Consider the following 16,379-nt stretch of genomic DNA (forward strand, 5'->3'; position numbering starts at 1 on the left):
ATCCGTCTTACATGCTGTTAGTAGCACTGTAAAGCAGTTCTTAGGCACTCTCAGCACTTGATCCTGTCAGTAAATATGTAATATCAGGTGATACACTATTGATAAAATACATGTGAGATTAGATATCACACTGTTGTTCAATTACTTCCTTTAAGGAGGTGATGTGATTGGTTTGTTAGCAGGAGTACTCAAAGTGCCATGAATAGATTTGCTCTAAATGTTTTCCAGAGGTGAGGCTCAGTTAAACGTAAATAATTAACTTTTAGAGTCAATCCAGATCTGGATGTGGATCAAAAAATTCAGATCATAATTTAACAAATACATAGCAAAGTGAAATAGGCTGAAATGGGGTGGAATTGACAAGAAAATGTCACTTTTTCACATGAACCCAGGAGTAAGTAAGGTTTATTTATATAGTGCTCTCAAAAAATAACAATACAGAATAAGATCCAACAATTAAAATAGTATACATTTATAAATAGAAGTCTGAACAGAAGGGTCCTAAGTTTCTTTTTAAAGATATTAACAGTGTCCACAGATCTTACGTCCAACAGAAGCGCCCAGTCACCTTTTGTCTTTGTTTTAGTCTTTAGCCTGGATATAGGTACAGCATTGATCAGTAGACTCCAGAGATCTAGATGTCATGTATGGTTTTAGTAGCTCACTGATATATGGAGTCTGGAGTCTCACACTGTTATTGTTGGTTATTTAGTCAAATGTCAGAAAATTCCCATCATCATTTTGCATGAGGACATCTCCGCCAACAAACTGAAAAAAATTCCAGTTACAAGACAGAAAGTGCCTGGAAATGGCATCTTTAAAAAAATGCATGGGTGGAAATATCCTGACCTTTAATATCTGATGTAGGTTCAATTCCAGAAACACCAGATTGCACATAACGAATATTCCTGCATTACAACTTCCTGCATGCTCTTGTCTTTGAATCTTCATGCTTTCTGTTTGTAACACTTTTCTTTCATTAGTTTGTCTAGTCTGAAGCTCGAGCCATGACGGTCCTAATGAAATTCTCAAGGGTTGTTTTCTTTGGCCTCCTGCAAAGCAAGGAAAGACACTAAGCAACTGTTTTCACAGGCTGTGAAGCACTTCGCATAAGCTGACCTTTGTGTGTAAAATGAGTGGAGTTCCCTTTAACGCTCGTTTTGCTACTGTGAATACTGAGTTTTGAAACAGCGCCAGAACTCATCCCCCACACAGTGTTATTAATATTATTTTGGTTATGTCATACACCCCTACTGTCACTACTTTAGTTCCACAAAAAAAGACTGTTCCTCTTTTTTTTTTTTTGTTCATTTGTCAAATTTACCTAGTTTATTCCTTTTTATACTTTTTTTTTATAGTTTATTATGGATGTAGTACCAACCTACAGTGTAAAGATCAGGGAGGTCAAGCAGGATGTAAACAAACTTCATGCTTATCACCCTTATTTTAAAGCCAAAGTATCCAAAGGGGCCACAAACCTGCACACTGAAGTGTGGTTCATGGTTGACCTGTAATATTTCAGCTGTCAGACACAGTTTATATGTACAACCAGAGTTTATAAATGGAAATTGACTTCTGATCCTCTGATTGTGTTCATGCCCTGTTGGTCTCCCAAATGTCAGTGTTAACTTCAATTTTTAAGGAAAAACAGTAAGACAAACGTCTTAAAAAAAACAAGCAAAAAAAAAAGATTATAACTTGAAAGTCCTTTTGTTTTCCTCTATAGGTGGAGATCAGCCTTCAGAGCAGCTTCCAGCCTGGCATGAAGCTCGAAGTGGCCAATAAGAGCAACCCAGACACTTATTGGGTGGCCACCATCATCACTACATGTGGCCAGCTGCTGCTCCTGCGCTTCAGTGGCTACGGCGAGGACCGCAAGGCTGACTTCTGGTGTGATGTCATGACAGCTGAGCTGCACCCAGTTGGCTGGTGTGCACAAAACAACAAGACCCTCATGCCCCCTGAAGGTAGGAAGGATTACTTTGATGCACCCGTGCACCACGCACACATTTAGATCTCTGTATCATAAAGGGTCCTCTTGAACCACTGTGAAGATAAACAAAATCCTGGTCAAAGGTTACTGAAATACGCAGCATTTATGAAATTTACACAAGTTTTACTCACTTCTGTTAGAAAATCAGCTGGTAATACTTACATCTCTGGTACCATGACAGATTATGCTGTTTTGTAAGAATAAAAATCAGTTCATTTCTAATTCAAAACTAGCTTTTGAAAACTAACTCAAATGTAGTCTAAAAAATTTGTAGTGTTTCAACCTTTAAAAAACTGAAAACACATTCCCATTAAAAATCCAGTGCGTTGTGCACCCTCCCCTCCAAAGCAAACTCTGCATAAGGAATAAAACTGAGTGTCAGCTAACAGCAGCTAGTAGAAAGGCAGTTTTATCTTGTGAAGTCAGTTTGTCTAGCCGGTACTTTGGGGGGAAACTATTAGTGACAGAGCGATGTGAGCTAGGAGCAGATAAGCCACAAATTAATGTTGATGCTTTGGTCATTGCTCATGGAAACTGATCAAAAAACCTTCTTCTGATCAAAAGGTGTCAAAATCAGCGCTGGTATAGGAGTGGAATTGGAAATTTGGTTCAAAGTTTTCTCCAGAACGTGTCATCTTTTCCAACCGTTGAAACGATATCCCTCTGTGTTATCTGGGAATCTCTGAGCGCCTACAACTTTCTATCACTGAAATGCCAGCAAAGAAAACCTGCTCATACACTTGTCTCTAACAGGCAGTGCCACATAGCCCGTGTTGCAGGGTAACACACAATGGCGAGCAAAAAGTACTTTGGCTTATTAACTGCAGCTCATTTGCTTTTCCTCTCTTCAGGATTTCTTTAGTTTACAATAATCTGAGCAGTGCTTGTAAAAATAGACACATAATTACTATAAACAAGGGTTAACCACATGTTGGTTGTCAAATCTGTATATACCGTATACAACGTTAATGTAAACTAATTTGCTCTTTTAAAATAATAGTTTTATTCAAATTATTACCTTTTGCTTCAGTGCAGTGAGTTTGTTTTCTTTCTGTCCTGAGAAGAGGATGCTATATTTGGTGTGACAATTGACAGTTGTAGTTGTGACGTTAATGCACCCACACACACAGACACACACACACACAGGTTAACATGAACACCTCCCATATTTACTTTTCAAAGAATGCTTTAAGTAAACTGAGTGGAAAGTCAGGTCTCCTGAAAGAATTTTTTTTTTTTGTAATGGCTGCTCAACTGCCATTTATCCAACCGAAGCATCACACCCATCACATCCATCCCATTCACCTCAGCCAGGTGTTAAACGAAGGCAGGATACCTGTTGTACAAAAGGAGCTTTTTTTTTTTAGTCTCCACTTTTGCACTTCCATTCAGCCTTACCCAAACAATACATCCTTAACTTCTTAGAAAATCTTGTCCCTTTCACCACAACTTTGTCAAAGCTTTCACAGCTGAGATATTTTTCCACATGCAGCTCCCCCTCAGATAGATGACTCATCCTCCCAGGCTTGTTCAGACCATTTATTTTTCTCGACACTTTCCCTCCTGATGGATAGATGCGCCGCAGTCGTTGTGGAGATGACCTGGATTTTCACTTGACTCTAGTGTCCTTGCCCTCACATCGACTCCATGTGTCCTTTTCAGTCAGAAACTGCTCTTGTGGAAAGTGATTATACAATATCTGTTTCCACAAGGTGATGATTCACATTCGCATCTCAGGGGATAATCATTCAAAAAGAAAACAGATCAAATCTGCGTTTTGTGTGGTTCAAGTTGCAAAATGCAGATGAAAATGCAGGTGAAAGCATCTGCAAGTACTGATTGTTCCGCTATCAATCAGTGACGTGGTTTCCCCAGGTATTTGACAGCAATGTTTAAAAAACAAAACAAAACAGCCATCACGAGTTCCCAAAATCCAACCTGACATATAAATATAATTTTTTTTTTCCAAAGTTTACATAAAAGATTACGAATTTTTTAATGAAAAATAAATTAAGCAAAATATCAGAAGATTTGGAAAAACTTTTCTGTCGTTCGGTTAAACCTTTTCAGTCTGAAGAATTCAATCTGATGTGAAGCGTGCGTGTTGTAAATTTACAGTTTTTGCTTCCTTTTTTTTGAATTGCAAATGATTTGAAGGAATTGTGATCCATGGTTGTGCCATTTTATGATTGTTTTAAAATCACGACTTATATTTGCATTAGCTGCAGGAACAAGTCAAAGAAATGGTTTTACTGAACAGTTTTGCAACATTTTTTACTTTCAGGTTGTTGTTTTTTGTTGTTGTTACAGCATTCATTGGGCAAAAGGAAAAAATATTGTGTTTTTAAATACTTTTTGGCTAAATTCATAATCATTGTGTCATTTGCTTAAGGAACCATGTCAAACTCTGGTCTCTAAATCAGATTGTCTGATCTGTGTGTTCCCAACCATCCACCCTGACCTCCTTCCAGAATACATAAATAAATAAATAGATAGATAATCCATAAAGCAGGATGAAAAGATTAGAGCAACAGACTAGTCTAAAAGTAGGTAAACAATCGAAACTGAGCACAGTGTCATATTTCAGATTAGATCCTGCTCATACAAGTAATGTGCGCGCCTCTTAGATGTCGCTGAAGTGTGTCCAACTTTGCGCCACATGTCACACACACAAAATATCAGATTAGTTTGCTTGGTGTGGCTAACAATTAGCAGTTGCACAATTCTTCGGTCATGTAATTATATGTCACACAAAGCCAGAATTCAACTGCTCATTTTCTTAATCAATGGAGTAGTGCATTAATAAGATGAAAAGAAGATGAACCTGTTTAACCAGCTGGTATTTCAGCTAATGGCAGCAATGTTTGATGGTGTAGTCTGCTAGCTGTGGACATCCTTCCTATACACAGGCAGGTTATTATGAATAACCACGTGTGGCACAGATTTCCAGAGGGAGATACATGCACATCCCAAAAGCCAGCACCTTGCTGGAGGCAGACCTTAAATGCATAAGAGACACAAAAAAAGTGAGGTCAGTATCAGCAAAGAAAGAAAGAAAGAAAGAAAGAGAGCCATGCAAACATCTATAACTGAGCAGGGTTACCTTTTAAATTCTGTGGGTTTAAAATAATTTCACAATTTCTATCCATCATCCATCATCCATTCTATCCATTCTATCCATCATACTTTCATCAATTTATGATAAATTGATGAAAGTATTTGCAGGTGTTAATAAAAAAATGTGTTTTGCACTAAAAAGTCGGTTCCAATTATAATATAACTAACCACTGATATTAACTAGCTCTCTGTCTGCCTGTCAGAAAGCTTATACATGTATAATTATGTGTGTGTGTGTGTGTGTATATATTCTACTAATGATGGATGGCTGACACCACTGCATGTTAAATGATGCAAACTGAGGCGTATATCATGTAATGGAGTCAGTGTTATATTCCCCAAAGAATCTTCTGCAACATAGTGTCAATGTGTGACCCCTACGAGTTCTTTGTCGCTTCATTTCAAGGATTTGCATCATAGTATGCACATTTTGTGTGTGTGCGTGTGTGTGAGTAAGTGTATGTATTCTTAGTAAGCTGGAGTATGAGAGCCAAGTGTGTATTTTTGACTGCTTTCACCTGTGTTACAGTTACCTGTTTTATTTGTTTCCTTTTTTGTTTGTTTTTATTTCTCAGATAACATTTACCTAAGAAAAGGTAAGCAGCTCTAACAGAGCCTCTGACTAACTCACCTGCCTGGCTCACTAGTGGCTAACATGAAATCAACACTGGGTCAGGCTTAGGCCTCAGAGCTGCATGTACAGTGTGCCCCCCCCCCCCCCCCTCCTCCTCCTCTTCCTCTTTTCACCTCTGTACAGGGCGTGACCTCACAGCCCTGTTGTCATGTCTTGCCTCTTCTTGCATGTGACTCCTTTCTAGCTGAATGTTGAGTGAGAGTGTCTTAGCAGAGTGATAGCAGTCACACACACACACACGCGCACACACACACACACACTGCTGTTTGTGCCTGTGCTCTTATGATAACTAGTGCAGAAACGAAGCTGCTCAGTGAGAAGTGTGATGCTTTGATAAAGTGGCCGTCTCCACCAGCGAGCTACAAACAAACAATGATTTAGAAGAAGGTCACTAGTGCATGTTTGAAGAGAGATCAGAGGTTAAAGGACTGCTGTGTCTGCCAGATATGATCAATACGTGTCACCAGTTCTATGGGAACTTTTTGAGGCAATAGTTTGAAGTGTTGATGTTATGTTTTTTTTTTTTCTTATGATGAGCAAGTTTGATCAAAAAAGAACACAATGCAGTTTAAAAGGTATCTTTAGTTGCTCTCGTTGCATGTTGAGACTTTCCAGATAGGATGCATATACAGCATATAGCCTTGGAAGTAAAACGTAAAAAAACATAATCAGATGCACTGGATAATTTCAGAACTTGGATTTAGGCGTGGTGTAGTACTGCTTCCCCACCTTTTTCTTTGTTTTCTCAGTGTTTACTTTTTTCTTTTTATGGATGCAAGTGCGTGGGCGAGAGTAAAGCTGTGAGGATGAAGCCTTTTTCTCTGCTTGTGATTTGGTTGGAAGTTGTTATAAAATATATGTCAAGTCTTATATATCAAGTGCTTTTTATGCATCAGGTCTTTATTTGTACATGTTACAGGTTGGCTGCTAAAAGGATCAAGCCGTGTGTGTGTATATTGACCCAGGAACACTAGTTTTTAAAATAAAGACAGTAGACCTCGAGAGAAAAAAGCTCTTAGGTTGCTCAGTGAAGTGTAGCTTTTTTTAATTTTAGGGTATTTTTTGTTTTGTTTTTAACTGTCGAGTCATGCTGTGTTGTATTGTTGAGTCTAGCATGGCTCTGTTTCAAATTGATAAGCAAGTTGTTTTTATCATTTATCCTTGGTGTAACTTTTGGCTTTTGATCTTCTTTTAATCTTTGCTCTCTTGCTTGTGAATTGCATTTTGTTGTGTGTATTATCCATTTTCTAAACTGCTTGCACTGATGCAAGGTGCTCACTTTGGTTTGCTGTCATAGTTCAGATAGTTTGAAGTCAGTTGGCTTATTATGCCACATACATTAATTAGGGCTCAGTGGAGGACTGCTCTTTGAAAAAATTTAAGCAATATTTTTATTCTTTACAGTTTTCAAAGTGTGTTTTTTTTTTTTTTTAAATGTGTTTGCTCTTCGATGCAGATAGGCTGCAGGCTGTGGTTTAAGTAATGAGTAATGCATTTCTTGTGCATTAACCTCTCAGGTTATCTGCAGGTTTTATATTTAGAAACAGCAAGCTTGTGTTCATGTCATTCTGAAAAGACAAACAAATGCTCAGCGTGCACTCAGACTCATGATTCTTCTTAAAACTGTGCATATTGAAGCATGGAGCAGAACGGTCTCTCTGCAGGATCTGTAATAGTAGTTTGGAAGCTTTTCATGGTTTTGCACGCTCTTCTTAAGTAACACTGTAGTGGCTTAGTGCTGCCATTTAAATACAGGGGGGATTTTTTTTCAGGTTTTCCTGGAATCACCTCATAATCCTGACACAGGTTAAGCATATGCTTACATACTATGTGTACTTGTAGATGCCACTGGAACTGTACGTATTTTACACCTTTTCAGCTTATATACGCATGTGACATGATGTGTCACAGTCATATAAGAGCTTCTGTTTGCACACAGATAAAGTGGGTGGGAGTAAAGCACACAATAATTTGTTTGCAGGCACTGGTAGATATGTATGTTATGGACTCTTTTAATATCACAGCACATTTGCAGATTATTTGGTTTATTTGCCCTTGGCTATGTGTTACAGACCTCATTTGGAAACCCACTGCCTTAAAGGGTTAGTTTGTCCATTTAAATAAATAAAACTAGAAATAAAATGTGGATGATGCTTGTATTTAGAATGAAGAGTGTGTAAAGGCTCATTTATGTTATCAATTAACCTTTATAACACAGATCTTGTGTTATGTCTGAATAGTATGACACAGGCAGATATCTGGCATAGTTTGGGTGAAGCAGTCCTTACGGAAGCAGGAATTTTACTTCAGATCTCTGAACCAGTGATAGCTCCAGGAAACGCAGCATCTCAGGAGACTGTTAAATTTGCACATTTTGAAGGTTTCATTATTACAGAGAACAGTTCAAGCACAGGGAAAGGCTTTTACGTAAAAAGCTTTAAGATGAGATTTAAAATGTGGCTGTGATTTTCCTTTTTCTGCTCTGCTCTCTTCAGAGTTTCACAATGACTCCTCCTGATTGCCTGACTGGTGCTGCTGGCCTACATTAAGCAGGAGCACAGTCGTTTGTAAAATTTCTCACATGAGGCTCACTTCTACAATTCAGGACTCCCTCAGAAAACCGTTTCACCTTAGTTTGTTTCCAGGTTGTGAAAAACCTGAATACCAGTTCATTTACATATTTGATTTGCTTGGACAAACCACATCGACCAAACACACCTTAATCCCTTGTCAAACTTGCTTATTCAGTCATGAAACTTGCACACATACACAGTCCTTCACTTGAAATGCTGCTTTGCTAACTAATGTGCTCCTAAAATCAGCGCCTATTTTAATCAGCATCTTCTTTTCTTCTTTTTTTTTTTTTTTTGAAAGAACTGCGAGCACTTCTCTCCCATAATTTGCTTATTTCTAGAAATAAAAAAGTCATCTCAAAGACCGTGTAAGAGGGGTGAACTGTTTCTTTCCACTTCGCCTGTAATGTCCTATTTCCGCTCCCGCTGTTGGAAAATCAGCTTATAATTAGCTGCGTCGTGCTAAATTACAAACAAACACATTTCATTTGGAAATTTTGCTCCAATTAAAAGGCTCATGCTAGTTGAAGAAGCAAAGTTTTGACAGGTAAATGTAGAACTTGTTTTCTGTCACGTCTGCAGGTGAGCCGACAAATTAGTGCATGAAGACAGTGAGAGTATAATTGAGACCACAATAGACACATGTGAAAGTTTCACTCTTTTTGAAGCTTTGGGGTCAGAGTGAGAAAACGAGGCCTGTTCAGGCAGTCGAGCTGCTCCTGTGAACTCATTGTCTCATGTGCATGTATGTAATTCTGTGTGAGTGCATGTGCGTGTTCGTGTGTCCGCATGTGTTATGTGAGTATACATTTATCCATTCACATAAAAAGCCTTGTACATAACAAGTTTAGTTATGTGGGAAGGTAGCTGCTCGCTGAACAAATCCTGATGGAGATCATTTGCATATTGAATTCACCACATTGCTTCCTGCCTGAGCCGGCTGGAGATGACGCTCTGAGATAGACCTGTTTTCCTTGCTGTGTGTGTGTCTTTGTGTCAGTTGTATTGTCGTGTTGTAAGAGGCTGCATTCAGGCTTACAATTGCATTGTGGGGAGAAAAATGCAAAGGACAGCTGATTGATTGGGTTTGCTTTGCTTTGCTACCACTCAAAAATACTTTGCTTTCATTAAAGATCCCAAAATAGTTTATTGTACCGATTAACAAAACAGATCCTTTTTAAGTTTTTGAATCATCAGTTTGTCTATACAACCTTACAAAATGGTAACAAATAGTACATTTCAGTTTCTGAAAGTTGAAGATGATGGTTTACAATTGGTTGTTTTCCTTCACTGTGAGCTCAACACCTAAAAATTTACATTTTACAACTGAATGTTTTTATTTTTGTTTATTTATTTTTTGACTTTAAAGAACAGATTCACAAGGAAAACAGTTACTGAGCTTTTCTTTCCACTAACTCTTTTATCCAGCTAGGTAAAAACGAGATTAGAAGAGCTGTACAAAGTGCACTAGATACGGATGTGATTTGATGTAAGCTTTCCCCTTAAACAATCAAAAAGGAAAATGAAAAGCGAAGCAGAAGGGAGGAAAAGTGCAGGAGGAGCAGACAAAAAGCAACAAATACAAATTCTGTGCATTAAATCACAAATACTCAAAACAGCTTGAAGTTCTGCAGGTTATCCTACAGTTATAGAAATGATAATAAAATACGAAACAGTGTTTGTTTTTTGTTTTGTTTTTTCCCCACATTGAAACGGATGTGGAGGGAGTGATTTTTAATGGGCTGGGCTTGGCAGGGGAAAAAAAGTGCCATCATTTGATGTCGTACGACTGGAAAGAATTTATAAAACGCACCAGTAAAACATCTCTCACGGTTCATATTAACTCAAAATAAATGACTAATCTTGTGATGTCTGACAAACTCCAACCTTATACTGAAATCCAGCAGGAGCAAAATTCCTGTAAAACAAGGTGGCTGAAGTCAGATAGATACTTCACCACGGCTCCCTGCTGTAACCTCCAGATTTGCATAAACTTACAACAGTTGCGCGTGTGTGTGTCTGTGTGTGTTTCTCTGATAGATTATAGAAAAGCTAATTTGTGTTTATTTGCTTTCTGCATGATTAGACTGCATTTCCATAAGGACTCTGAGACTAGGTGGTTTTTCATGAATTAGAGCACAGTGTTAAAAGCAGTTTACAGCAAAACTGAAGTACACAGTTACAAACACACGCGCGTGCACGCACATATCTTTACTGTATGTGTCCGGCTCCTGGGGGGCTCTTACTGCTTACCGCTAAGGTAATCATATTTACACAAATTGCTTTAATATCCCCTCCACTGCCATGAATAGGTCAATAAAAATGTTAACAATATGGCGCCTGAAACTGGCCGGCCAAGCACGACAGCAATACGTCTCTCGATAAACACTCAAATTACGCTGCGTGCCACTTCACGTGTGCCCGTTCGCTGTGGTCATTATGGCCTGTTTGGAGAGCCCGTCGGTTACACTGGAAGTTGAATTGTCGTGTGCTTTGAGGGCTGCACATCTCCATGCCAGTGCATAATGAGTGGATAGGACAGGAGGGGGGAATCGCGTGTAATTTGCTCCCATTAACTCTAATTAGAATCTGTTGCACTGCTGCGATTGCAGCTGAAAATGCAGAAACCGTCTCTTTTCCTTAAATATAACATTGATTAGCCAAAGTAAAGCTTTTAAATGAGCCCTGTGCACAGAGGCTGGTTTGTTTACAGAGATGAGCAGATGCAAATATCACATTTCATATTCATATTTGTTTTTGCTTCTTCTTTTTTTTTTTTTTAAAGCTAGATAGTTGCTTGGAGACTTCAGCCAGCTAGGCCTCTAAGGGAGAGAAAGAGAGAGGGTAGGAGGGGGTTGGTGCTGAGATATGTAGTGGCATGAGGGAGGAGGAGGGGTGTGTTTTGAGGATCTCCTCCCGCAAGGTTAATTATGCACTTATTGTTGTGTGAAACTCGGGCTTTCACCTCTCTGTGTCTGCTGCCTTTGGGATGGAAAGCAAGCAAAAATAAATAATTATTTGTATACAAAGCGTTAGAGTATAATGAAACTGCAAGCTGGGTGTGGAAGGGGGGAGGTGAGAGAGGACTAAGGGCGAAGGAGGGTGAAGTTTGCACCTTTCAGCTTCTGCAGCTCCGGCTGAGCTTTAAATGGCTTCATGACTAATCTCAGTAGGATCTGTAAAAATAGTTTATCTATTTCTGCACCACCTGAGATCAACAGAGGAGTGCATTCAGCCACTGTGTGTGTGTTTGTCATTGCAAACCTCCAGCAGCAGCAAGAGAAGAAAACACTATTATTAGGCAGGTAAGGAGAGAGCGTCGGGCCTCACACATGTTCACTGTTCACGCACAGGGAAGCTGCTCCTCCTGTGCTGACCCATTGATTCATTTACCAGAAAGTTCCAGGGTTGTTGATTTGATTCAGGCCGGACCTCTGGAGTGCAAAACCAGGAGAGGATTTATTGACTTGGGCTCACAAGTCAATTATCTATTTAAAATTCAGAGCCCTCATGGAGCTAACCTCTGTTGTTCGAAGCACGTTTCCAAACAATAGCGAGGGCTGAACGAGGGCTTTTCCTAAAGAACTACACAATGTTCAATGAGAGGAAAGTGAAGAAAGATTTAGACTTTAGTTAATAACAGATTGACAGTCCTCTCCCATATTGAGAAGGTCTGTGGGAACATTTCGATCTATGTGTGCAATGGGTGAACATTTTTTTTTCTTGTCTTAAAAGCCACAACGTCTCACTCTGTTGATTACATCAACAACACTACCGTTGTAGTAAACATCTGCAGAGCAAAACTATGGAAGCCCGTTTCCGCCACTAAATAAAAAAAAGAAGCTAGTATCCAGAACTCGAAATTTCGAGTTATATTTCTCGAAATTTCGAGAAAATAACTCGAAATTTCGAGAAATATAACTCAAAATTTTGAGTTACCTTTCTCAAAATTTCGAGTTAGCTCTGCCAATCAAAAATATACACCCGGAAGCATATGGCGCAGAGGCACGCGCACTCAAAAACGGATCCCAACAAATTGGCGCTTTCGCGAGTACGTTTGCTGATAGTAACACCATGTGATTCAGCAAATAACACAGGGATTTCATCATTTGTGAAGCCAGGCTGAAAACATTCAGCAATCTGTGCATTCACGACTGGATGTAATACCGGTAGCTTAGCTGTAGCATTTGTAGCTGAGGGCTTCAGCTTCCGGGTAAGAAGGAAATGACGTCATTCACGTAGATTACTGATTGGCAGTGCTAACTCGAAATTTTGAGTTGCTTTTCTCAAAATTTCGAGTTACTTTCTTGAAATTTTGACATATTAACTCGAAATTTCAAGAAAATAACTCGAAATTTTGAGTTATGGATCCTTTTTTTTTTTAGTGGCGGAAACGGGCTTCCATACAAAACAGTGAAGGGTAAAAGAAAAGCTGCACCTAAAAAAACAAAAAAGCACACATTAAAAATTAAAAGAAGAAATATGAGAATATCAGGCCTGCAAGAGCTGAAAACAGACTCTCTGCTGTTTCACTCGTTTATGGGAAATTTTAGCTCTTTAAACTGTGAACAAGTTGTTTTAATAAAATCTTTGCATGTGAAACACAAAAAGAGAGGAAACGCTCTCCTGTCCCTCTACGGGACATGATGAGATTAATCAGATACCAAAGAATACTACAGAAGTGCTTTCAACAAGCAAACATTAAAAATGGAGGCATGTGTTATTTTAAGACTCAGAACTTAACACAAAATGACGACAGAAAAAACACTAGAAGGCACAAACTCAGAGAATGACGCTCCACAGGTCCAGAAGCTGGACATCATTCATGACTGCATGAATGATCCCAGTCAGGATGCAGATTGAGTCCTTCAGATAAGGAACATCTTGTTTGCCCAAATGATCTTTTTTTTTTTTACATAATGGTACCTTAATGTTCCCACTAGATGCTCTGTGTGCTGCTCAGCCCAAAGTTAAGTAGACTTACAAGGTTGCCGGGAACCCGAGGTAGAATTTATAATTGACTTAAAGATTAGCAAATGTAATAAAATGATCAAATCTTAGTATATTTAATTTCCTAAGAACATGGCAGTCGTGTGCTCATATCAACTTCCTATCAGAAATTTTAATTGCTCCATTTCTAATCCTTCATAAGAGGCTTCTGACCAGAAACTTATACTTGGGGGGGGGGATATCCTCACATGAATTTGACTCAACTAATAGGTGTGGAAAAAGATGAAAGTTGAGACTTTAAAAGAAGACATGGGGTCTGAAACAGAAAAACAAAAACTGAGTTACTTGAACAAACTCATGACAGAACAAATACAAACACGTTCTTTTCACTTGATCTTCAAATACTGCTGTGGCAAAATTTAGTCTCGGTTTAACTAAATTACATGCAGAAGCAAACATTACCACTGGGCAGCCGTCTGAATTGGATATCTAGAAATACTTGTAGCGCCCTTCTCACTGAACACTTGAAAACAATATAACTTTGTGGTCACCTGAGCACAAACGCTGTATATAAAGAGTTAACACTCAAATCTGATGAATACGCTCTGAAAGCTTATCCTCAAATTATACCTCTACTAAACATGCACAACGTTTTACAGTATTGTGATTTCACTTACTTGTTAGTTGAAATTGCTGTGACGACCAGCAACTCTGACTCATCCCTCTGGAGCACTCTGTTAAGCAGTGGATGGAGTGGTAGAAGAAAAACAATAAGGACACTCACCTACCTGTTTACGATATCCACCACCACATCGCTGTAACTGTTTTGAATCTTAATTGTGTGAATCAGTGAAACGATGTAATTGGCCCATTTTTTTCTGATTTACCTGTGTGCAGGAAATGATTGGCTATTTGGGGAAAAGAGCGTAGCATGTCTCTGTTTTTGTTTTCGTAATGTTTCTGGATTAACTAACTGTTTAGTTCCTACTTAAAGTGCCTTCAGAAACATAAAGTTTGAACATACAGTCATGGTTTAAATTCTAGGCTTTACCTTTCAGGACATAATACAAACATCCAGGTGCTTAGCAGGTCTTAAAACTAGGTAGATACAATCTTAGATGAACTACAAAACATGATATTTTACACTGTGTAATTATTTATTTAACAGAAATTTAACTGAAATGCAGAAGCAGTATGTGAAAAACTCAGTCCACCTTTACTGCTTCCATTGAAATTAAGACGGTAGGAATCAGCTATGCTCTGCTAATCAAACTTGATTGACTTGATTAATGGATCATCAGCAGATGTGAGCATCTCTATTAAAGCCGAAGTTTTGCTGGTCTGGAGCTTTCAGATTTGTGTTAACATATCGCCAAGAAGGAAAGACAGCAGCAATAATCTTAGTGAAGCAACTGCCCATCAGCCTGGGAACAGATGTAAGGCTATTTCTAAACAATTTGAATTCCATCATTCTGCAGTCAGAAAGATTATTCACAAGTGGAAAACATTCAAGAGGGTTCCCAAGCTTCCCAGGACTGGTCATCTCAGCAAATTCACCCCAAGGTCAGGCCGTGCAATGCTCAGAGAAAACACTAATAAACCTAAGAGCAACATCTCAAGGCCTACGCCATCATGTTAAATGTTAAAGTTCAGAAAAATGCTGAACAAGTATGGCTGTCAGGAGAAAGTGTCTTCTCTCTAAAACAAAACAAAACAAGAAGTCTAGTTAGAGCTCGACAAAACCATAACAGATGAGACCAAAGTAAAGACGTAAAATGTTCAGGGTTACGTTTGGTGGAAACCAAGTATAGCACATCAGTGAAATCTCCTCATAGCAGCTGTCAGCACGGTGGTGGAACGGTGATGATTTTGGCTTGTTGTGTAGCCACAGGACGTTGGCACCTCGCAGTCACTGAATCAACCATGAAAACCTCTGTTTAGCAAAGTATTAGAGACCACCTGTCTGACCGGTAAAGCTTGACCAGAATTGGGTTGTGCGGCAGGATGATGGCTCTCTAGAAACACAAGCCTAAATCATGCATCCAAATCAGTGATTTTCATACGTAAATTTATTCGTACTTTATAAACAAATGTAGAAGTCCCTCTGGCTATATGTACAAATAAAGGAAGGGCTAGCTATGCTAGAAAACACTTTTCCAAAATGAATGCTACCACTACTACTGCTACTCATAATAGTGTTAATAATATTAGTAGTAGGAGCAGTAGTAGTAATAATAACAACAATAATATCAACAATAATAACATGGACGGAAGCAAATTGCAAGTAAATAAAACAATATGTAAATGTAGACTTTACCCTTTTAATTTAAATACATTCCAGTGTTTGTTATCTCGTCTCACCTTATCACAAAAGATTCATTTATAAATTGCACATAAAACTGTTGGAGGTCATCACTTAAACTCTAATTTCTATCCAACAGATGCTGAAAATCTTTACTTTTAAATAAATGTGTGTAGGTGCCCCACCTGTTTGCTTCTTTTTGTTGAAGACTCAGGGGTAATTATATTGTATAGAGAATTGGGGGGTTGGTGGTATGCAGATCACACATGCCTGTTGTCTCAGAATGACTCTGATTTACTAGCATAGATACAGTGGTGAAAATAAAATAGAGCAGTGTGTACGCTTCATGATTCTGATGGTAATTTTGTGTTTGCACTTCTTGATCACTGATCCAATGATCCCCAGCACAGCAGTGAATTTAGAACAGAAAGACTGAAAATGAGAAGAAGCAGAGTGCTGAAATGACCAAATCAAAGTCCAGACCTCAACCTGATTGAAATGTAGTGGCGAGATCAAAAGGGAGCTGTGCACAAACAAATGCCTGCAAACCTGAAACAGTGTTTTAAAGAAGAGTTGGTCAAAAGTCCTGAACAAAGATGCGAGAGTCATACAGAAAGCAGTTACTTCAAGTAACTGCTGCTTAAAGTCTCTCTACAAACTGCTAAATCATGGGGTGGAGCGAGTTTTCACACATTGCTTCTGCATTTTGGCTTTATTTTTGAGAAATAAAGAACAGCACTGTAATATGTCATGTTTGGTTTCATTCTTACAGGTCATAGCTTGTATTTACCTCATTTTAAGACGCAGCTT

The 16,379-nt window shown here is 38.7% G+C and overlaps 1 protein-coding gene across 1 annotated transcript in view; it reads left to right on the top strand.

The window, feature by feature from the left end:
* The window catches only part of sfmbt2 (Scm like with four mbt domains 2), a 63,095-nt gene that overhangs the window by 16,308 nt on the left and 30,408 nt on the right, over positions 1-16,379 (top strand). The window contains exons 4-5 of the mRNA XM_085376103.1: positions 1,727-1,967; positions 5,686-5,706. Of these exons, the coding sequence (XP_085232229.1) occupies positions 1,727-1,967; positions 5,686-5,706 (262 nt within the window). The remainder of the gene's footprint in view (positions 1-1,726; positions 1,968-5,685; positions 5,707-16,379) is intronic.

The sequence above is a fragment of the Diplotaxodon limnothrissa genome, linkage group LG17, assembly GCF_057381915.1.
Source record: "Diplotaxodon limnothrissa isolate DT_005_m linkage group LG17, D_limnothrissa_male_GT1.1, whole genome shotgun sequence".
Classification (NCBI taxonomy): Eukaryota; Metazoa; Chordata; class Actinopteri; order Cichliformes; family Cichlidae; genus Diplotaxodon; species Diplotaxodon limnothrissa.